Raw genomic sequence first — 24,256 nt, 5'->3', positions numbered from 1 at the left:
CTGCTCATTGGGGGACTCTTTTGGCTCCGCCCATTCGACCCAGCTAATCGGCCTCAAGAGTGGGAAGAGATTGGGGGAGGTGCTCACAGGGAGTGCCTGAGGTGGCAGTTGGGCTCTGAGGGAATTCCTGAAGAGCTCCTGTGGTGTAGCATGTGTTCTAAAAATAAAGATCCTTTCTGGCTCTAAATATAAAGTTCTAAAAATAAAGTTCGAATTGGCTCTCACACTGGCTTGTGAGAGCCAATTCTATGGCTCGTGAATTGTGCCCAGCCAGACTGCGGCACAAATGAATAAATAAAATGTGGTATATATACACAACGAGTTCTACCTGATCATAAAGAAGAATGAAATTAAGTCATTTACTGATAAATGGATGGAACTGGAGAAAAACACACTAAGTGACATCAGTTAGACTCAGAAAGTCAAGAACCAAATGTTTCCTCTCACAAGGTAAGGCAGAAAAAGAAAAAATAAATAATTAAAAAAATAAATGAATAAAAAGATTTTGTGAAATCAAGGGGAAGGGAGAAAGAGAGGATAAAGGTAACTACTGGAGAACTAAACCTAAAAATAAAATAAAATAGAACTCACAGCTAAAATAAAGTAGTTCCCTATCCAAGACCTCAGAGGGCAGAAATTTCCAAAGACGACCCTATTAACCTAAGCAACTTCAGTGATTAAAACATTCTTTTCTGCAGCTGGTGAAGATTGCACATTTGACGAAATAGATATTAATTCTGCATATAAATGAAAGTAGCTAAAAATGTTTAAAGGATGTGGCTGTGAAAACAGTCAAAGTTATAACACTCTCAGTGAATTGTTTAGAATAAGAGGTGGTTAGAGATTAAGATATTTTGGTTTCGAGGAACTGAAGCACCCTTATTCTGTCTAAACCCCTAAAGGAGCATATTTGAAGGCTCTGAAGAGTTTCTCACCAAAGACAAGCAAGAGTTGAGTTGACAGTCAGTGATGTCCTGAAACCAGTTCACACTGGCTTGTGAGAGCCAATTCTATACATTATTTCCCAACTGCCTGTTTGGTGACGTCATTGTGATGGCTTAAAATAGGCATGGTGTTACAGTTTGGATATGCTTCTGTGTTAATGCAGAAATATTCAGAGGTAAAATGATTGAATTATGAGAGCTATAACTTAATCAGTCCATCCTAGTTTGAATGGACTGCTTGGGTGGGAAGTATAGGTAGGTGGGGCATGGCTGGAGGAGGTGGGTCACTGGGGGCATTCCCTGTAGCCTCCTTCCCTTTCCCTTTCTCTGCTTCCTGTCCACCATGAGCAAAGCAGCATTTCTCCACCATGTCCTTCTGCCATCGTGTTTTGTCTTATCCTGAGCCTATGGCAATGTACTTGTCTGACTATGAATTGAACCTCTGAAACTGTGATCTCAAACTTCCTCCTCTAAGTTGTTCTTGTCAGGTATCTTGGTCACAATGATGAAAAGCTAACTAACACATATGGTGAAATTATTTACACAACAGAAATCAGCAAACACTAGGAACTGGGGTTCTTTTTCCTTCACTTTCCTTATTCTTTATTTTTAAAGTCAGTTGTTAAAATTTTACAAGCACATCACTAAAACCAGGCCATGAGCAAAAAACAGGGAATATCAGGGGCCTCATCAGCTGGAAACCGTGAACTTCCCGAGAGGTCTGCCATAAATGTGACCCAGCTCCAACTATCTCCAATCTCAGGATTTCTTCCTTCAAAACTAAAATCATTGGAAAGAAAATCCACATAGGGCACAGCATCTGCTTTTGCTCCCAGCAGCTCTCTCCTGGAGTAGGTTCACTGGAGGGTGATCACACTGTGGGGGGTTCTCAAAGAAGGATCTATTGTTGAAAACTAGGTATTTACCCTCTTAAAACATCTATGCATTCCATTTATCTATCTACCACTTCTGGGCATAAGTTATTTCTTCCTACACAACTAAAGTACTCCCTCCCTCCCACTATGGTCTAGAATGTTCTGCTGTACTCCAGCCCACCCCCTTCCTAATGGCAGACTACTGAATCCACAGTTAGTGTCTTAGGGCCAAGCTTCTCAGAGTCTTTCATTTCTTTCAGTTTCTTAGACAGATTATCAAATTTGTAAAATATGTGGGAAATTAGCTTACACTCAAACACACTATAGTCAATAATGACAGAAGGAAGGAAGAAAGAGAGGTAAATTACAATAACTTCTATTTAAAAAAGGGAAATGATGATTATCTGCTCAAGGTGTACTATGGTTTGAATACGATTTGTCACCACATGATGAGGCTTGGGGCCTTTAAGAGGGGTTAATGCTTTTCTCTCAGGAGGAATTCTTGTTCTCATGGGACCGGACTGGTTACTGTGAGAGCAGGTTCTCCTCAAGTGATCCTGGCACCTTCCCTTGATTCTCTCACATACATACTCTTCTCCATGAGCCCATTTCCTCTTTGCAATTTTCCATTATGGATTGAACTGTCCTGATGCTCTCACTGGAAGCTGAGCAAATACTGATGCCATGCTCTTGAACTTCCAGAACTGAGCCAAATAAACCTCTTTCCTATATAAAGTGCCCAGAGTCTGGTATTTTTAAGGGACAGGTAAACGGGCTTAGGCAGCCAGGGCAAGATGGCAAGTGAGGAGGTTGTGGGCAGGACCAGAAGAAAGGAGCATGGAGAGGGTCTTCTAATGACATCGACTTACTGCTTGACAAAAGTGCTTGTGGACACAAGCAGGGAACCCAATCAGACAGATGCTTCCGTACTCATGCTCTTAAACAGAGGATCCAAGAGAAAAACTAAAACAGACATTGAAGCCAGAATTAGACAGTCAGTCAGTGTAGATAGATCTGGAAGCCAATTTTGAGTGAGTCTGGGAAGTTGGAGATGGTCCCCTGAGGGATCTTATCAAGAACCTGCCCCTGCTCCAACCCAGGTAACCTGTCCCAGGAATTTCCCCTCCCTACAGGGAGCTATAAGGTTGTTAATGTGTCCTTGTCTACTCCATCCTGCCAAGCAGGAGGAGAAAGATAAGGGGGGAAAGGCAGGAGAACAAAGGAAGCCTAGGACATATAAAAAGGGCAGAACACCTCGCTTCTTGGGATACCAGGATACCAGCTTTGGTCCCCTTCTCCCTCGCGGAAGAACTCTGTTACCCCTTTAAAATAAACCCTGCTTTATATGCTTGCCTTGGTGCGCTTCCCTAATGTTCAAACTTCAACATCTGGGGAAGCAGGACTCACCGATAACTGGCAGTATCAACATGTGGACAGAGAGGGCATCAATCAATAACAGTGAGGAGAGCATGGACAGGGGAGGAGATAAGGAAAGGAGGAAATTCCAGAGACCATAAAAAGAACAGGCCAAGACACCCCCACACTGGATTCCCAGCTCTGAGGCCCCTTGTCTTTGGAGAAGTCTATCTCCGTCACTTTTGCACTAAACCTACTTCTTGCTTGCTATCTTTGTATCCTGTTCTTCAATCCTTTGCTGAACAAACCCAGCACCCCTAGACAGTAATATTTTGCTGTAGCAACACAGCACACACCAAGACAAGGAGCATTCCTGCGCTCTGGAATTCAGCGGGCCTCTGCAGCAAGTTTTCCATCAAGGCTCACTATGGTCTTAAGTGGCAGAGTAACTTGCTTGCAATCTGAATCAGTTGAAAAGCCTGTCCAGAGCTCTACATTGAAGCTCACTGTTTTTATTCTATCAGGTGAATGGGAAACACCTGGTCATCCACACGTGTGGGGTAAAGCCTCCAAAACCCAGCTGTGCCTCTTTCTTAGTGGTAGGAGGCATAAAGCGTTGTTTTTCAAACTTGGCTGAGGCCTGGAATTTCCTGGAGCACTAATATTCATGCCTGGGTCTCATCCCAAAGACTCCTGTTCAATAGGCATGGGGTAAAGCCTGGATGCTGGATTTTTTAGTTTCCCATATGATTGAAATATGCAGTTAAATTAGAGAATGACTGGCACAAAATACAGCAATTTTCCCTGAATTCCTACATTTGCTTTGCATTTTTGCAATTTTTCTTGAGGGAAAATTGCATTTTTATTGTTTGGGACTCGTTAAACTTCTTGAATCTGTAAGTTTATAATTTCTGTAAAATCAAAGTTGGGAAATTTGGGGCTATAATTTCTTTAAGTTTTACTTCTCCATTTTCTCTTTTCTGCATTTCTGGGAATCCAAATACTTGCATATTAGACTACTTGATAACTCTGTTATAGGTACTGAGGTTTTATTTATTTATTTTAACAAAGCATTTCCTTTCTTTTTTAATAAGATGATTAATATTGAATTATCTTTTCTTTCATTGACCGTTTACTCTTCAGGGTTCAATCTGTCAGTAAGCCTCACCAGCAGTATATAAAATATAAATACATATTTTAAAAAGTTCTAGAAGCCCATTGTTTTTGTAGCTTCCATCTCTTGGCTGAGAATACCTATGTGTTCATTCATTTTGACAAATTTTTCTATTAAATCCTTAAATTTTTTTCATCATAGCTGCCTTTAAGTTCTTGATGATCTCTTTCAATATCTTCATTACACCAGCTTGCCAGGAAGGAGAGAGTACTGACTGAAAGAGGCACAAGGAAAGTAACTGGGGTCCTGGAGATGGTCACATCTTAACTAAGGTGGTTGTTAGTCACATGTGTATATATATAATAAACACAATGAAAGGCACACTTAAATTACATGTTTTACTTTATGTAAATTATAACTCAATTAAAATTTTATTATAAAGCTGTTAAAAATCCCCTCAAAACAAAAGGAGCTTGAAGGATGTTATTTTTAGGAACAGGACAAAAATATAGCCCCCTAGAATAAAAAAGAGGTTACTGGAATATGGATTGTCTTGATCATACATTCTTTCATCATCAAAAGAGAACCTGATGATGTCATCATTCACAGAAGACTAAAATACTAAACACACCTGCTTGAGAGTGACATAGAACCAGTACTGGGCATCTGATTCATGATTTTTCAAGGGGTTCAAAATGTCCTGCTTGAAAACTGTCTTGCTCTCATACAATTTCCACATCTCTTCAAACACATCTTATACCATAAATGTTATCTCCAGTAAAGAATCTGTCTAAATTCCTCCATGATCTGAGGAAAACAACAGGTAAGAGATTTTAATTTAAACCAAATTTAGCCACACCTAATTCCTCGTCTGTGCCTAGACAACTTCATATTGGTGGTTTAGATACCGTAAAGGAGTTTTATAACGTTCATGACTAAAAATTCAAGGTCAATGCACAGATAACCTAAAAATTACAGTTGAGTCTCCAGCCAGTGCTCTGAATCAATTTTATTTTCAAGAACTTTTACAAAGGGGCATATGTTTTATGTTGCCATCAGTCTCATCACCTTTTTGTAGTGTTCAACACCACAATGCCACGTAACTAAAGTAATTATCTTCCTTCATACAAATCTTTAGAGTCCAGGTAAGTCCTTTCATAATTATCTTTTCACTGACACTCTACCCTAGAGTTAGGCTAGGAAAGGGATTTTCACATTTATTTTCCGGAGAAAAAGCCTTTAAATCTAGGAAATACGAAGGTTATAAAACCTCTTAATCCAAGAACATCTAAGACCCACTAATGTTCTAAGACTTCCTGCAGCTGGCTCAAAATAAAACCAAGTGCATCCACTGACTCAACTCGATTTTCACGTAGATAACACCTGAGGAGCAACAGTGCCTTAATTGTGGTCCACTGTCTAGTTATCTAGTTTAAATCACCAAGAGCTTACTCTCTTAATACTGTGCTAAATTTAATCTACTTTCATCTGTTTTTTTTTCCTCCCAGGAAAAGAATGAAATACAAAAGGAAAATAATGATATCATTGATTTTACTGTATCTATGGGCCTTGCACACAAAGTATTATTTCAGGTAACTATAAAAATTTAATGAATGTTTTATTCTGACACTTGGAAAGGATCTGTTATGTCACAAGGTAAAAAGCCCATAAATAAATCGGCATCCAGATAGATCAGTCCAATAGTACCTGAACATATACAATATACCTAAATTCATCAACATAAACCTAGCCTTCAGCATCCAAATCCTTTGTTTGTAGTGGGCCCAAAGGCGCACTACATGTGTAAGCCCTCCTGTGTGAGGAAAAGCAATAAGAAGCTAAAATATTATGGCAGTTTAATGTTTGTAATGTCAGAGAAAAATTTGGAAATAATTAAGATCTTTAAGAAAAAATCCTAACGTTGGTGACTTCAGGTATATATATTGTATTTACCTTACATAATTAGAGACAAATAGACTTATCACTGATTAACTGCTCTAATGATATTAAGTAGGTTTCTCATTCATTTGTGTCTCAAAGAATTAGGTTGTAGATGTGTTCTTTTTAAAGGTACAGCATGTGAGGACCTACCTGTAATGATTTTCATCATGTTCATACTGTATCTCTATAACCACCATGTACTTGGCACATAGTAGATTTGGTAATATTAGGCAATAAAATAAATGGATTGATGTAGTCCTCCAGTCACCTTATATTCAGAAACACTGTTTATACATTTAAAAATAACATGTTTTTCTTTTGTCTTAAGCTCAAAGAAACTACGGATGATGATGTATAAGTGCTGGTAAGTTATTATTTACAAACATACTACAACCTCTTCTTCAAAGATAAACCCTGTTGAAGGGCATGAGGGTCTGTGAGTCCTTGGATCCTGCAGGCATGGTAAACCATGCAATTTTACAAACACATCTTGGAGATAAACTAAGAATACCAGAAGCCAAAGAAAGCATAGACTAGCAAAGTGTCGTCTGATGGGGAGTGGGAACTGGATACGGGAAACACATTTCCAGGAACCAGAACTTGGCCCCCAGTAACCTTGAGTTTTGAAAGCTCTAGGCAAACATACAGGAGTAAAAGCTTGCTAAATGACTCTCAAGAGATGTCACTAGCTGGGTGCAGTGGCCCACACCTTTAATCTCAGCAGCTCGGGAGGCTGAGGCAGGAAGATTGCAAGTTCTAAGCCAGCCTCAGCAAAAGGGAGATGCCAAGCAACTTAGTGAGACCCTGTCTCTAAATAAAATACAAAATAGGGCTGGGAATGTGGCTCAGTGGTCATGGCCCCTGAGTTCAATCCCTGATACCAAAGAGAGAGAGAGATGGGGGGGTGTCATTAACCACACACCACCTCTGCAATCATACCATCAAAATATGTGCAGAGAGAAAAACTTTCCCAAAGATTGTGCAAGATCCAATACTAGTATAAATTCTTCAAATTATTCATACAGTCATGGAACCCCACAGTAAAATGAAGATTAACTTTCCTTTTTGATATTTATTGTGTCCAAGGCCTTGTCTCTCTGATGGTTCTGTGACTTACAAGAGCCCTATTAAGAGCATGACTAGATAACTAGGTAATCTGTGCCATGCATGAAAATAAGATATTAAGATATATGTTATATATATATACATATATATAAAACATACCTTCTTAATATGACATATATATATACATATATATAAACTTTTATATATATATATATATATATATATATATAAATCTCCACAACAAACAGAGAACAGTGACTAATGACCTGAAAACAGGCAAACCCCTAGGCAAAGATGGAAACATTAAAGGGAAGTCTGCATCATAGAACCTGGAGAAGGAATAGATCTAAAATGTTTTCTGGCAAATGTATTTAATGCAATACCACCTACCAACAAGTCTCTGTTATTAATGTTAGTTCAAAATTCTATGGCCTTAACATACTAATATGCATCATCCAAAGGCAATGGTAGTGGGTGTTTGAGTAGAACTCCAGGTCTTAGTCACATCCTTGACATTGCAGTTACTCCTCTCTGTGCACCTAGGGATAGAGTCTCTTGATATATGACTCAGCTCCATAGCTGCCTGATCACTTCCTTAACTCATCCCAGGATCGGCTCTCCAGAGGGGCCCCAGCTCTGTAGCCAGGGTGCCATTAGAATGTATGGCAAAGAGGAAATAGAAGGAGTCAGGTGAAACTGCTTGTCTTTCCCTTCGTGTGTAACTCTGGGCAAGATAATAAAAGCTCTCTCTACCTCAATTCCTAATCTGGTAAAATGGGATAATAATAGTAATAATACCATCTCATATGGGCTGCTATGTGGGATAAATTAGATAATACTTAGGAAAGAATTCAACGGGTGTTAGCTATTAATCTCATTTAGCAGATTAAGAAACACTTTCCTTAGGAAGGGCTATTTAAAATGGGATCTGAAGGCTAGGTGGAAATTAGCTAATTAAAGTTGTAGTATGTTTAAGCAAATTGTGATAAGGGTCTGGAAGGAGATATGGCTGAAATAGTGTAAAGACTGGGTCATGTCACACATTGTGGCCATGAACCATAAGACACAGAAAGCCAAAACCAAAAAGGAGGTACTTTGGAGAAATGATGACTTTAAAATTAAACATCTTCATTGTGTATTTGTTTGAAGAATCTGAGTACAGAGCTTTAGAACACGGTAAGATACACAAGTCTTTAGTTCATGGGTGAGGTTTTAGCTGTAGGTAACAATCTGAAACCACAGCAAAGTGCCAGAAGAGAGTGCCAGATGATTGGATAGAGGGATTAGGAGAAACCCTCTGAGAATAATTGCCAAATCCCAAATCAAGGCTCCTGACAATAAGATATTTAAGGCTAACCTTAGATGGAAAGTGGGGATATATTTCCATTGTTAAAGAAGGAAAACAGTTCAGTGCTATGGGTAAATTTGAAGATGGCATGTCAGAAAGTTGAGGAAGCTTTAATCTGATGGTGTTTTCTCTGTGAATGAGATGAATGAGGATGAGAACTATGAAAACACAAAGACTTCTGGGCAGCAAAGAACAAAGTTAAATTGAGGTTGGAAACCATGATTTTCCTATGCTACCACCATCAAAGTTCATCAGTGTTTTTTTTTTTCCTACTTCACTCTTATTTTGCATTTTATTATAATACAGCCCATGATTTCATAGACACTCAATTACCTCAAGCTAGAGGATAGAGTATGACTCTTTACATTATTTTTCCTTTTAGGTCTCCTAAAAATAAAACAGAATTGCATCTATCTGATTGGTTTAATCCCAGGTAAGAATTCAAATCTTACACATGTGAGGTTAATCCATAAAAGTAATAGATAATAACAATACCACTACTGGCATTCCAGATTTTGGAGAGTGGATAGATCTCTGATTACAATATTCTAAAAAATAGGCAGTGGCCAACTCACTGGGGCTGGGTATTTGGACCCATATTCTCCTTGAGTGACATTTTAAATTACATAAACTTAAAGGTGCGAGAACAGAGTCAGACCAAAAGTGTAAGCATGTGTTTGAAACCACATGATTGATTCTCCTGGTTTCACCAATGAGAGAAGCAGAGCCCAAGTGTGCAGGGCTCACTAAACTGGATTCAAGGGCTGCTCTAGGAAGAAATCGCCACTGTGGCAAAAAAAGATCACTGAGATAGGTCTTGCAGGAACAGGAAGCAGACAAGAAACCTGCAAAAAATAGGAAAGAGCAAGTTTCCTCTTCCTTCAGCCTTGTTGTTTTGTGTGGGCCTCTATTAGCAGAACCTAATGGTACCAGCTGGCAGAGGAGAAAAAGGATTTGCAGAGTCCTAGCCCCAGGAAAAGAAAGCAGAGTAGGGTATGGTGGGTTTAGTTATGAAAGACAACAGCTTAATAAATGCTACAGCATCCCATCAACAAGATCAGCAAGATAAATCCTATTAATTCAAGGTGAAGATTCATCACAGCAATGGACAAAGGAGAAACTATATAAGCATTTAAATAGATGCCAAATAGGCTAGTATCTGATAAAATTAAATTCCCACTGCATTTTTTCTTGATTACATTAATACTGAACACCTTCTCATATGAGTATTGACCCCTTGGATATTCACTTTTCTAAAGCTCCAGTTTGATCTCTCTTTCTCTCTCTGTTCCTACCAGATGACTAATGACTAATGATGCTGAACATCTTTTTATGTGCTTATTGGCCTCTTGTATACAAAAATGTCTCTGCCTATTTTTAAATTGGATTGTTTGTCTTTTTACTGTAAAAAGACAATAGAGTTGTAAGACTTTATATATTTTGGTTATTAGATTCATCAGATGTACAATTTGTAAGTACTCTCTCCCATACTATGAGCTGTCTTTTCCTTTCTTTATTGTGTTCTTTAATGAAAAGAGTTTTGCTTTTTTTTTTTTTTTGGTTACCAGGGACTGAACTCAGGGGCACTCAACCACTGAGCCGCATACCCAGCCCTATTTTGTATTTTATTTAGAGACAGGGTCTCACTGAGTTGCTTAGTGCTTCACTTTTGCTGAGGCTGGCTTTGAACTCACAATCCTCCTGCCCCAGCCTCCAAAGCCCCTGGGATTACAGGGAGGCATGCACCACCACACCCAGCAAGTTTTGCTTTTTAATAAAGTCCAAATTTATTTGTTGTGTTGCTATTGCCTGTGTTTTGGTTTTCACATATAAAAATCCATTGCCAGATACAAGATGTATTTTCTAATTTCCCTTGTCATTTCTTCTTTGACCCATTGGTTGTTTAAGATTATAATGTTTAATTTCTACATACTGTAAATTTTCCAGATTTTCTGTCATTTATTTCTCATTTCATTCCATTGCTGATGAAGATACTTTGTGTGTTTCTAGTTGTTTTTTTTTAAGTTTATTGAGATTTGTGTTAATCCAGCATATAATTGAGCCTAGTTCTTTGTGTACTTGAGAAGAATGTATACTCTCTTGCTAGGTAAAGTGTTTTGTGCATATTTTGATTTTTTTCTGCCTGCTCAAATCTTCTGCTAAAACCCTATCATGAGTTTTTTATTTCAGTTATTTGACTTCTCAGCTCCATAATTTCTACTGGTTACTTTTAATAATCTCTCATTATTGATGTTTTCTATTTGCTAAGCCATCATTTTCCCAATTTCTTGGTCTATAGTTCCCTTTAATTCTTGAAGCATATATCAAATAGTTGATTTAGCATCTTTCTCTAGTACATATAATGTCTGGATTCCTTGGAGACAATTTCTGGAGTCAGACGCGCTACCGTTGCGCAACGAGGTCCTTGGAGACAATTTCTGTTATTTTTTTCCTTGTGAATGGGCCATATTTTCTTGTTTCTTTTAATGCTTCATAATTTTTGTTAATAAGTGAACATTTTGACTATTGTATTATGGTCTCTCTAGAAATTATTCTTTATGCTCCTCAGAGTTCTTTGGGTTATAGTTGTGTTTGGTTGTTTTCTAAGCCAGTTTTGTTTTGGGTACCAGGGATAGAACCCAGGGGCATTCTGCCACTCTGAACCCCATCCCCAGCCCTATTTTGTATTTTATTTATAGACAGGGTCTCACTGAGTTGCTCAGCACAGTGCCATTTCTAAGGCTAGCTTTGAACCTGGGATCCTCCTGTCTCAGCCTCCCAAACCGCTGGTGTGTGTGGGCCTCCATGGCCAGCTCTAAACTAGTTTTAAAGCCTATATTCTTTTCATTTTTGGTCTCTGAAATCTCTGTTCCTTTAGCTTGTGGTCAGCCAATATCTAATAGAATTTCACTAAATACTTGGGAGTGGGGGATAGTGGAGATAAAGAGAGAAGGAAGAAAGATTAAGGGAGGGAGATGGAGGAGGAGGAAGAGAGGGGAAGAAAGGAAAGGGAGAGGAAGGGAGCAAGAAGGAGAAAAAGAAGAGAAAAAGAGGAGGGGAAGTAAGCAGAGGGGAGGGGAAAGGAGGGAAGGGAGTGAAAGGTGTGAGGGAAGGAGAGGAAAATATGGCTCAGTCTGCAGACTGCCCTGTTTGGGTACTCCTTCAATGCTTAGCCCAGCTGTTCTCAATTCTGCCTTAGTCTTAACTTCCTGCTTCACGGGGCCTCAATATCAACCAGAGGTGAAAACTTAAAGCATTTTCAGGTCTTTTCTGAGCATGTATCCTGCCCTTGGCATGTGCATGGATTTCTGAATTCCCTGTTATACACTGGAGACTATCAGAACCCTTACTGTCCAAAGTGACTCTCCTCAGGTGTTCCAGGGTTTCTAGTTTGCCACAACTATAACTTTTTTGCAGAGTGGCAGGATTTTTTTGTTGTTGTTGTTCTAATTAGTTATACATGACAGCAGAATGCATTTTGACTTTGTTTTCAAGAAACACCCTTCCTTTAGCTACCTTTCCACTCTGAGAGAAGTCTGAGTTTGGTGTCAGTTCTTCAGAGAGCCCTAGGACAAGTCAGAAGAGACACATCTCCTTGGGAACAGGTCCACTCTGCTCTCTTCAGAAGCAGATACCCACATTGCAGACACCATCTCCTGTCTTCAATACCACTGCCACACTGGGGAGGCAGTTGGGGATAGGCTAAATTAGAAGACCATGAAGGCTCCTTATTCCTACCTTTTACTTGGTTGCTCTAAACTTTTGACTATTCTCCACAGTTCTGATAAAGTTGATAACAACAGTATTACAGCAATATTAGCATTGGTAGCACTTCAGGGTGCAAAAACTAGGACAATCATTTTATAAAAACATGGCTTTTGAATATAATGTCAGAAAGCAAAACAAAACACTACTATGACCAGGATATCTTAGCTAGACATAAAATAAATCAATACTTTAGATTTTGGGTGGTCAGTTTAACTATGTTTCCAAAGACCTTGGAATCACAGTATAACTAATATACATGTGTTTTGGGAATGATCTTGCCATTTCTGATATGCTACTTCTTTAGTTTATCAAAACTGTTGCCAGGTGTGGTGGCACAAGCCTGTAATTCCAGCAACTCAGGATACAGAGAAAGGAGGATTGCAAGTTCAAAGCCAGCCTCAGCAAAAGGGAAGTGCTAAGCAACTCAGTGAGAGACTCTATCTCTAAATAAAATACAAAAATAGGACTGGGAATGTGGCTTAGTTGTGGAGTGCCCCTGAGTTCAATCCCCAGTACACCCCCACAAAAGAAAAACTGTCAAGGCTTTGGGTTAGATGTAAAGAAATTCTGATCTCAGAACTTCCTTAATCAAGGCTAATCAAGGCTTATCAAGGCTTTATCTTCTGTTTTTTTTTATTATATGTATCTTATTCAAAAATTCTCTTTCTTACAGACATAGACTGAACTTCACAGATAAGAACTTGAGTGTTACTGAATGGTCAGCTCCAGTTGTGTGGCATGGTACTTACAATGAGTCAGTCTTGGAAAATTATTATGCAAATCGTAAAATTACTGTGGGATTGACTGTATTTGCTGTGGGAAGGTAGGTAATGATTCAAATAACCTTTACATTCAGGGTTTTTGTTGCAGACAATGGGAGGTAATCTACTGAGCATTTTATAACTTCACTTAATAATTATTCTCTGTGGGCTGGGGATGTGGCTCAAGCAGTAGCGCGATTGCCTGGCATGCGTGCGGCCCGGGTTCGATCCTCAGCACCACATGCAAAACAAAGATGTTGTATCCGCTGAGAACTAAAAAATAAATATTAAAATTCTCTCTCTCTCTCTCTCTCTCTCTCTCTCTTTCTCTCTTTCTCCTCTCTCTTAAAAAAAAATAATTATTCTCTCTAGGCCAGTTCCTACTATAAGTCTAAATATCACCACCCAGTAGGTTCACTCAAAAGACATCCCAGGGCTGGGGATATAGCTTAGTTGGTAGAGTGCTTGCCTTGCACAAGGCCCCAGGTTCAATCCCCAGCACACACATGCACACATAAAAAAGACATCCCAACCTTAGGTTTCTTTTCCATTATTGATTTTGCAATCTTCTCCCAATAGTAACTTAATTTTCTGAGACTGTTGCCAATCTTATTATTTTTTTTTGGTGGGGGGTACTGGGAATTGAACCTAGGAGTACTTAACCACTGAGCCACCTCTCTCTCTCTCTCTCTCTCTCTCTCTCTCTCTCTCTCTCTCTCTATATATATATATATATATATATATATATATATAAAATATATATAATATATATTATATTATATATCTAATATATATATTAGAGACAGGGTCTTACTGATTTGCTTAGGTCCTACTCAGTTGCTGAGGATGGATTTTAACTTGCAATCCTCCTGCCTCCCCCTCTTGAGCCTCTGGGATTACAAGCACATGCCACCACACCCAGCTCAATTTTTGTTTAATTTCTAAGCAAACAGAAAATCAAAACCACTAAAAAAATTACAATTACAATTGAATATTTCCATTTAAAGATGGAAGAATGCAGCCACTGCACTGATTTCCTATCTTTTGAACCCCTAGGAGAACAACAAATATGAATTAAAAAAAAGAGAAGCCTTTAGGATCAACAAAAGTAGGCAAATTATTCCAAATCAAACATGTAACTTTGAAGATTATTTGCTAAATGTAAAATCTGGACCAAATATAGGGAAAACATCAAATTAAATGTAAACATCTACAAACCTCATTGTGTGCACTGGCTACTTAAAATAGTATAGAGTCCTGAAAAAATACAATTGATGATTCCTTATCTACAATAATGAGATCTGGGGGCATTAAATAGACCACTATTATATTCACTTAGGTGTCCCCAATCCACATTGATGGTGCTGCTTAGAAGAGACAACCCTATTCATACCATAAAGGTCTGTTTATTTTTCAATAATGTCATGATTTAGCAGTACCACTCTCTTTTCCTTTAAAGAGGAATGTATGCATTTTGTATTATAACAAACATGTAGTACAATCTATTCAACAAATACATATTCTTCTCAAGTGCACATGGAACACTGTCCAGTTAAATTATATTTAGACACAAAAGTTGTAAGGCATTTTTAAAAACTAAAATTAACCCAAGTTTCTTCCATGACCACACTGGAATGAAATTAAAAATCAATTACAGAAGAAAATCTATAAAATTCACAAATATATGGAAACAACACACTCTTAAATAGCCAATGGACCAAAAAGGAAATCACAAAAAAACTGAGTGAACAAAAATACAAGATATCAAAATTTATGAGATAAAATAAAAACAGTACAAGAGGCTATAAGTGCCTACATTAGAAAAGAATAAAGATCTCATATTAATAAGATAACCTTCTACTTTGAGGAACTAGATAAAAAAGAAAAGGGCAAACTAAGCCAGAAATTTTACATGTTACATTTTCCATTCACCAATTACAATGCAAAAAATAAATAAGGCCCTAAAACTCATCCAATAATTTAAAAACAAAAAGCAATTTCTGCTTAATTCCTTATCAAATAGGATGTCAAAATCACTGTTTTATATACATTTGTTACAGCACTAAGTGCCTCTACTGCTAAATCATGACATTACTAAAAACTCCACTATCCTTGATCAAAATTTTAAAAATGAAATGTTAGAGATAAATGAAATAGAAAATTAAAAATAGAATAAATAAAACCAATAATTGGTTTTTTGAAAAAAATCATCAAAATTGACAAACCTTTGGAATAACCAAATTTAAGAGATAGTCTACTAAATACTTGATCAGGCAGGACTCTTCAAAACTGCAAGGGTCATGAATAATAAGGAGAGAAAGCGTCACAGATTGGAAGAGACTAGGAGATATAATGAGTAAATGCAATGTGTGTTCTAGATTGAATCATGGAAATGAAAAAGGCTATTAGGGATAAAAATGGTAAAAATCAAAATAAAATCTGTAGTTAATAATATATTACTACTCAAAATTTCCTAGTTTTGATCAATGTACAATCATTAATGATATTAATGTTAGGAGAAGCTAGATAGTGTATATGGGAGCTGTCAATCATATATTTGCAACTTTTATGTACATTTAATATCATTCCAAAGTTGAAAGTTTTGTTTACTAGAAAAAATTTAAATTTTCTCTACATTACCTCATATACAAAAATCAATTCAGATGGATAATAGACAAATGCGAAAGGTAAAACAATAAAGCTACTACAAGAAAATGTAGAACATTCTCATTACCTTAAGTAGGAGGCAAAGCTTTCTAAAATAAGGCACAAAAAATCTAACCAAAACACACACACACACACATACACACACACACACAGATAAGCTGGCCTTTTTTGGTTGGATTCACGTACTAGCATCCAGCCCAGTCAAATATTTTAAGTGATATTTTCATAGTTTCTAATAATTTTAGATGTGTTGAACTAGAAACTTTCCTCCCAACCTGTAGTCTGCTATATTTTTAAAAATCTATATCAATATCCAGAACTTATTTCTTAGGATTATATAACCTTTATTTGAAATTGAGCCACCTTTCCTCTTTTGAATTAAACTAAGAAATTTTATTTACTCTGAAATCTTTTATTGACTTGCAAGACTGAAAATGAGAAATTTTGTTTTCCATCCCCGCTATTTTAGCACCATAGAAAGAGCCATAATACAAACTAAGAAAAACAATGTGGAGTGTTTTTCTTTGCACTGCTGACTATACCATCTCAGATCTTGTATGCATAACTATTCATAACACAAGCTGTGGACAGCAACAACTCCTCTTGCAGAGACCCAAGACCTTTCCTGCCTGCAACTCCCAAAACGAGTTTCATCGCTCTTATAACCCTGAAAATTCTGGCTCTTATTTGTTTTTTGTTGTTGTTGTTATTTTGCGGGGGGTCTGATCTAAGTTTCATTTCTCTTATGAGGAATGTCTATTGTATGATCTGTAAAACTCCAACAGCAAAAGAACACGTGGATAATTTCCCTTTCTTCTATGCTATTCAAAAAGCATATCTAATTCTGGTTGCTTAGTAGCATGGCTGGATAAGTTACAGTTCATGTATTTTGATTATATGTGTTCCACTAAAATATAAGAAGACAAACTTCACTTCTTATTTACTTCACAGATACCTTCAGTTCTATTTGCACAGTTTTTTGTCATCTGCTGATAAGTTTTTCATGGTCGACCAGAAAGTCATCTTTTATGTCATGGTAGATAATTTTTCCACTATTCGTTGGATGCCTCTGAGCCGCCTCCACACATTCAAAATCTTTAAAATTAAACGAGAAGAGAGATGGCAAGATATCAGTATGGTGCGCATGAAGATCATCAGTGAACATATTGTGGATCACATCCAGAATGAAGTTGACTTCCTTTTCTGCATGGATGTGGATCAAATCTTCAGAGGAAAATATGGTTTGGAGACTCTGGGAGAGTCAGTAGCTCAGTTACATACTTACTGGTATAAGGCAAATTCTACAGTGTTGCCTTATGAGAGAAATCAGTTATCAGAAGCTTATATACCTATGGGTGAGGGAGATTTTTATTACCATGCTGCTGTTTTTGGTGGTACTCCCATTCAGGTTCTCAATATTGCCAGGGAATGCTCCAAAGGAATCATGAATGACAAGAAAAATAACATTGAAGCAGTGTGGCATGATGAAAGCCACTTAAACAAATATTTCTTTCTCCATAAACCCACTAAAATCTTATCATCAGAATACTACTGGGATTTATATCAAAAAAGGACTCCTGATATTAAAAACATTAAACTCTCTTGGGATATTAAGAATTATGAACTTCTTAGAGTGAATGATTAATTTTATAGCCCTTCCTTCATGTTTCTGAATTTAGGGCATCATTTTGTCTTATTGCTTAGAAAATTAGCACTGGATGAATTTTAGCACTAAAAGTTCGACTACCGAAAAGGTAGGCCCACCAACACAACAAACATGCTTTTCCTCACATTCATTTTGAGTCACATAACATGGAACATAGTCATTGTAGAATGAATTTATTGAAATCAGATGGAGATGGAGTAGTTTCAAACCTTGTATGAATGTTGAAGAAATATTATTTGTTAGATCACACAAGAACAGAATATAAAATAAAACCTGAAACGTTTCAATTGATCCAAGAAGATGTAAATTTCTCATATTGCTTAAGAAAAGGGGTTGTTTAGTGGTATGGGGAAAGGAAGATTCTTGCAACTATGCTAATACGACCAGTAGGTAAAACCTTGAAGACATTAAAGCAGCTATTAGATGGGCAGATAGTTACTTAAGAAAATTTGAGTCAGTCAAAAAAATACATATATATTGTTTTACAAACAAATGAAAATAAAATTTATAGAGAGAAAAACTAAAATATGCTATTTACTTTCCTTTTGAAAACCTATCCTTCCATCTTTTGCACAAATGAACAAGCACTTTCTTCCCCAAAAGGTGGAACACCAAATACTATCTGACATGGTCCCACACCATATCAGATGTCTAGGATTCCCAGATGATGGAGGATCCCAGCTGTTGGCATGTTGGATATTTAGCAGAGGAGATAGCAAGGCCATTGTTCATGAAAAGAAAACTACCTTACTGAGCCCAGGAACAGGCTCCATCCCTGCCACCAAGGCCACTTTGTACGTAGACCCATTGATGAAGCACTGTGGTATCTACAGAAAGAGGCTGGCTGATCTTGCAGAATTGATTATCTCATTTACTTGATTACTGAGAATTTCCTCTACTGATATTGCTCTTTGGAGAACATTTTCATGGGACACATAAATCATCGCTGTGTGTGCCTATTTCCTAAGTCCATAAAGGACTTCATATTTTTTCACCAATTTTCCAATCTGTCCAAGTTCAATCTCATATAAACTTATATTTCAATGGATTGCAGATGCATACATTCACACTTTTAGTTTGTTCGATCAGAGAGCATTGAATTATTAATGGGTAGGGGAAGAAATAGTTCAAGTACCCATGGATCAAGCATCGATTCTCTACCTGGCCCATGCAAAGAGGTACAGATCTTGCTGTGTATATTGAACCTTTCATAGAGCCTTCTCTTCAAAATGTGCAGGGTTACCAGGTGCTCAATATATAGGTCAGAGTGGCACACCCAAATGCAGTAGATGTTGCCTCCAATATCCAGAGCACTATGCCTCTGAATTTAGTCAAAAGTGGTGCAAGGTACAGGATCTTGTCTAGAGCAGATATGCATACCTGCTACTCAGAAATGTCACTGATGTGTCAGGCTCCTACGTTTTTATGGGCTATATTTGTATTAGCATGACATCTGGGATTCTTGCTATTTTCTACTTAAATGATCCAATTAGCTTGATGTCAACAATCATATCCTGTGAAATGTCTAGATGAGTTCAGTTCTGAGGTTTAAGGTGAAAGCAAACTGATTTTGATAGTCTTTACTAATTGATATAGGGAAACCACATTTATCTGAATACCAACTGCCAGTTGATTTGCTCCAACAAAGATGCTCCTGGAAAAGTAGCTGTCATTGGAGTCACCACTTAATTAACTTTACAGGGATTCACAGGAATTTTCCAAATCCATCTGGCTTCTATATGGCCAAGCAAGTAAGTTAAACAAGGATGTGATAGGAATTAACAGCCTGTTAATTTTCAAGTCTTTAAATGGCAACACTAATCTTTACAAGTGTTAATACTTTTTTTTTAAGAGAGAGATAATTTTTTTAATATTTATTTTTCAGTTTTCGTTGCACACAATATCTTTATTTTATTTTATTTTTTATGTGGTGCTGAGGACTGAATCCAGGGTCCCGCACATGCCAGGCGAGCGCGCTACCGCTTGAGCCACATCCCCAGCCCAATACTTTTTATTTACTATCTTAGTAGGAGAGATTTTCCACTGGTTTTCATTTGACTCTTAGCATTTTAGCCCTTACTCCTTGGGACAGACACTATTGCAAATATTCTACAAGTTGCTAGGTATAATATTCCAATCATAAATTCAGCAGTAGATTTTGCTTTTATAAATTCTGGGACTTCTCTAAAATAAATTCAGGGCAAATTTTAATTTATCCTCCACTCTCCCTAAGTCTCAATTCTGTTCAGTAGACCACAGTGGCATTTTCAGACTCTAGAAATAATGCTTCAACTCAGAACTAGCATCCATTCTTTATTTTCCTCCAAGTACACAGTCATTCTAGTAAGTGACTTGATGTCCTCCCTCAATTTAATAAGCAGAAAAATTCTTAGACCCTGTCACAGTTAACTAAGATAACATTAAATGCAGCATCTCAACTCCCCTTTAATCAAAGGACTCATGGTCTGTAAACTGACTTAGTTATAGGAACGTATCAAGAGACCATTTATTATTATTATTATTATTATTATTTTATTATTATTATTATCATCATCATCATCATCATCATCATTACTCAGTTCTGGGGATTGAACCCAGGGGTGTGCTCTACCACTGAGCTACATTCTCAGCCCTTTTTATTTTTAATTTTGAGGCAGGGTCTCTCTGAGTTGCCGAGGCTAATGTCAAACTTGCAATCCTCCTGCCTCAGCCTCCCCCATAACTATTTGTCATGACAACTCAAGTTAGATTTCCATCTCCAGGCCTAGAGTTTGTTCATTAATATAGTACCCATTGTTCTTATTGAAATTGAAGGCTCATTTCAGAATTTCCCCACACTGATTCATTTCTCAATGACTTAGTGAAGGAAAATGTCCTCAAAGCCTCACCCTCACTGGGGAGCACAGGGTGAAGGGAAATGGATTGAACATAATAAATTCATTCCAACATTCCTGCCTCCCTAAACCTTTGGATTTCTTCTACATTATGCCAGTGAAATTACGACATTTAAACCTCATTAATTGTAGGCTACCACTGAATTCAAATCTTAGTTTAATAATCAAGAAAATTCTTAGACCTTGTCACAGTTAACTAAGATAACATTAAGTCCAGAATCTCAAGTAAGTATACTTGTTTCAATAACTTTAACTCAGTCCAATTTTATATTCCATTCATGTTGGTATAATATCCTTATAATTCATCCTCTTATGGGTTTACATACTAATACACATTAGCAAGAGCTTGAAATTCTTTTATGGTAGTAGCTGTCTCCTAGAGATCAAACCTTAACATGTATTTGACTCCAGATATTTGGTCTACAGGTAATGAGAACAAAAGCCCCTTGGAGATCCAATTATTTTGGATAGGAATAACAAAGCATTTTTAAGCAGGAAAAGTCTTGTCTCCTCAGAAATATATTTCCACTGACAAGGGACACTCCAGATTCATCTGACTCCACCCAAGTGTTCTCATCCCACTTGTAGTCCAAGTCTTTCCAAGTTCTCTAATTTTAACACAAGATACTTTGAGAAGTTCTGATTAACCACATTACACAATTATATTTTTGGCCTTATTCTCAGTTGTATATGCTTTACACACACACACACACACACACACACACACAATGGCCCCCAAAATTCATCTGGCTCTGTGTCTATGACTCGAGTGTAAATCTCTATGGATTTCTTAATTCATTTCCAAAACTCCTTTTGCACAATCAGATGCGGCATTCCTTCCCACACATCTTGTACTCAGTATAACCACAACGTGGTGCTACAATACAGCAGCAATTTAGTTCTCAGTCTTCCCTTCAACTGATTCTTCTTCCCAAGTTTCTAGAGATGATAAGGTAATCTAAATAACTGTGATGCCACTATATGCCCAAGGTTTGTAGCAACCCTGTTCTACTTGTAAAAAGGTTTTATGTTAGTCCAACTCAAATGGGTGAGCAACCCAATCCTAAAATCTCATTCTGAAAATCTGATTCTAAGGGTCTTTGGTAAATAGTTGCAAAAATACCATTATTTCCTCTCTGTATCCATAGCCATAAGAGAAAGGGGAATGGATTGAACATAATAAATTCATTACAACATTCTGCATTGCCCCCAGTTAACAGTCAGACATGTGAATACAGGCCAGAAAGCCCCAAGAAACCAACAGATGATTGTAGTTCCATGAGTGCTCCCTAGATAAGATTAAATGAGCCTGGTTCAGATCAACAGAAGCACACAAATGGCCAGACTCATGAAAAAAAATAAAGCATTGTTGCTTCAACCCATTAAGGTTTGGGGTTGTTCGTTTTACAGTAAAAGCTGATTACCAGACCACTTCTGATACTAGAAATTATATCAAGAAGGATGAATCAGAAAATCTGGGTATTTCAAATGAGATATTTTAGTGTCAGAATTGGTTATACAGATGATGAAACTGCTAAGTAATTAAATGGAACAACAAAGAAACTGAGAAGGTATGACAGTCTTAGTGCCAGAAGGACACAGAAAAGCCAAAAGCCAGGATCATCAGTAACTGCAAGGAGTGGGAAGAGAAAGAGGAGATTTCTGCTCATTTCAGCTTCCACACTGAAAAGAAGAATACTGCTGCTTCTCAGATTCAGAGTTATCCCTAAAAGAAAGATGCTCAGATTCTGGGCAACTAAAACATAAAAATGTACATTATGTAGTATGAATGTTTTATGTTTAAGAATTTTATACAGTATGAGCTCTTTTGTGTGCGTGACTTCTTTCACTGTATAATTATTTTAAGGTTCATTTATGCTGTGGTGTATATCAATACTTCACTCTTCTTTATTATTCAATACTATTCTAATGAATGGATATGCTACAGTTTATTTAATCATTCATCTTTTTTTGTCTTGGTGTCAGGAGTAGGATAATCATTCATCTATTGAAGGCTATTTCCAGTTTTTGGCTATTACTAATAAAACTACTATGAACAATCACATATGGCTCTTTTTATAGACATATACTTCCATTTATCTGAATAAATACCTAAGAGTAAAACTGCCAGATTGTATAAGTGTGTTCTTAGCTTGTTAAGAAACTGCAAACTCTTCTCCAAAGCACCTGTATCATATTATATTCCCACCAACAGCATATGAGAGATCCAGTCTCTATATTCTTACCAGCACTTAGTTTTCTTAATTTTAGCTATTCCCATAGGAGTGCAGTAATTTGATATTCTGGTTTTAATTTGCATTTGCCTGAAGACTAACAACATTGACCATCTTCTCATGTATACATTGGCCTTCTACATCCTTAGATTCAACCAACTGTGGATCAAAAATATTTAAAAAAAAATTATACCTGTACTGTACATGTACAGAATTTTTCTTGTCAATATTCCCTAAACAATATAGTATAACAATTACTTACACATTGCATTGGGCATTATAAGTAATCCAGAGATGATTGACAGTATACTGGAGAGTGTATGTTAGCTTATACCCCAATACTACACCATTTTATATAAGCAAATTGAACATCACAGACTTTGGCATTTGTAGGTCCTGGGACCAACCCCTCATAAATACTAAGGAGTGACTACACTTATTTGTGTGTGTGTGTGTGTGTGTGTGTATGTGTTTCTGGTGATGTGGTTATTTAAATCTTTTGTCTATTTTTTTAAAAAACTATTTCTCCTAATATGAAGCTTTCTTTATTGTTTTTTTTTCTGTTTTATTTTTTAAAATATTTATTTATTTATTCTAATTAGGTATATATGACAGCAGAATGCATTTTGGTTCACTATACACAATTGCAGCACAACTTTTCATTTCTCTGGTTGTACACGATGCAGTGTCGCAACATATGTGCAGTCATGCATGTACCTAAGGTAATGATGTCCATCTCATTCCACCATCTTTCCTGCCCCATGTCTCCTCCCCTCCCCTCAGTCCAAAGTTCCTCCATTTTGGAGATTCCTTGGAAAATTTGGAACGGAACCACAATTTGACCCAGCTATCCCACTCCTCAGTGTATACCCAAAGGACTTAAAATCAGCATACTATTGTAATGTAGCCACATCAATGTTTATAGCAGCTCAATTCACAACAGCTAAACTGTGGAATCAACCTAGATGCCCTTCAATAGATGAATAGATAAAGAATCTGTAGTATATATACACAATGGAATATTACTCAGCATTAAAAGAGAATAAAATTATGGCATTTGCAGGTAAATGAATGGAGTTGGAGAATATCATGCTTAACAAACCATTCCCCCTAAACCAAAGGCCAAATGTTCTCTTTGATAAGTGAATGCTGATCCATAACTGGTGGGGGAGTGGGGAAAATGGAGGAACTATGTTTTCTTAATATTTAATGACTTTAGAGTTTACATTTAGGTCAATGATACATTTAGAATTAATTTTTGTGTATGATGACATACTGACTTTTTGGTTTTATTTTTGCTTATGGATATTCAATTATTCCAGAGCCACTTTAAAAGACTATTCTTTCTCTAATAAATTGTCTTTTTTTTTTAACAATTCTTTTTTTTTTTTAAATTTATTTTATTTTTAGTTCTCGGCGGACACATCTTTGTTGGTATGTGGTGCTGAGTATCGAACCCGGGCCGCACGCATGCCAGGCGAGCGCGCTACCGCTTGAGCCACATCCCCAGCCCTAAATTGTCTTTTTTATGTTTCAAAAGTAAGTTGTTTATATATATGTGGGTCTATATATGGACTCTATTCTGTTCCAATAACCTCTTCGTTTATCTTAAAAACCATATGG

At 37.0% G+C, this 24,256-nt stretch overlaps 1 protein-coding gene across 1 annotated transcript; it reads left to right on the top strand.

Annotated features, from left to right (window-relative positions):
- The first annotated feature begins 5,804 nt into the window (after window positions 1-5,804).
- Window positions 5,805-18,014, top strand: LOC124097314 (N-acetyllactosaminide alpha-1,3-galactosyltransferase-like). Its single transcript, XM_046451756.2, has 5 exons — window positions 5,805-5,881; window positions 6,559-6,594; window positions 9,026-9,076; window positions 13,091-13,234; window positions 16,791-18,014. Exons 1-5 carry the CDS (start codon window positions 5,805-5,807, stop codon window positions 17,482-17,484), a joined length of 1,002 nt encoding a protein of 333 aa, XP_046307712.1. The 3' UTR covers window positions 17,485-18,014.
- The last annotated feature ends 6,242 nt before the right edge of the window (window positions 18,015-24,256 follow it).

Source organism: Marmota monax, unplaced genomic scaffold, assembly GCF_021218885.2.
Source record: "Marmota monax isolate L192 unplaced genomic scaffold, Marmota_monax_Labrador192_F-V1.1 WCK01_AAM20220418_F8-fsc00020, whole genome shotgun sequence".
NCBI classification, from domain to species: Eukaryota; Metazoa; Chordata; class Mammalia; order Rodentia; family Sciuridae; genus Marmota; species Marmota monax.
Note: the sequence above shows the minus strand (reverse complement) of the source record. Positions and strands in the feature narration are given on the sequence as shown.

What these genes read in the sequence shown, in the direction of transcription:
- LOC124097314 (XM_046451756.2), top strand. Translation starts at nt 5,805, where the DNA reads ATGAAATACAAAAGGAAAATAATGATATCATTGATTTTACTGTATCTA. An exon ending in CACACAAAGTATTATTTCAG is followed by an intron (nt 5,882 to 6,558) that starts GTAACTATAAAA and finishes TTTTGTCTTAAG; the next exon opens with CTCAAAGAAACTACGGATGA. An exon ending in ATGATGATGTATAAGTGCTG is followed by an intron (nt 6,595 to 9,025) that starts GTAAGTTATTAT and finishes TTTTCCTTTTAG; the next exon opens with GTCTCCTAAAAATAAAACAG.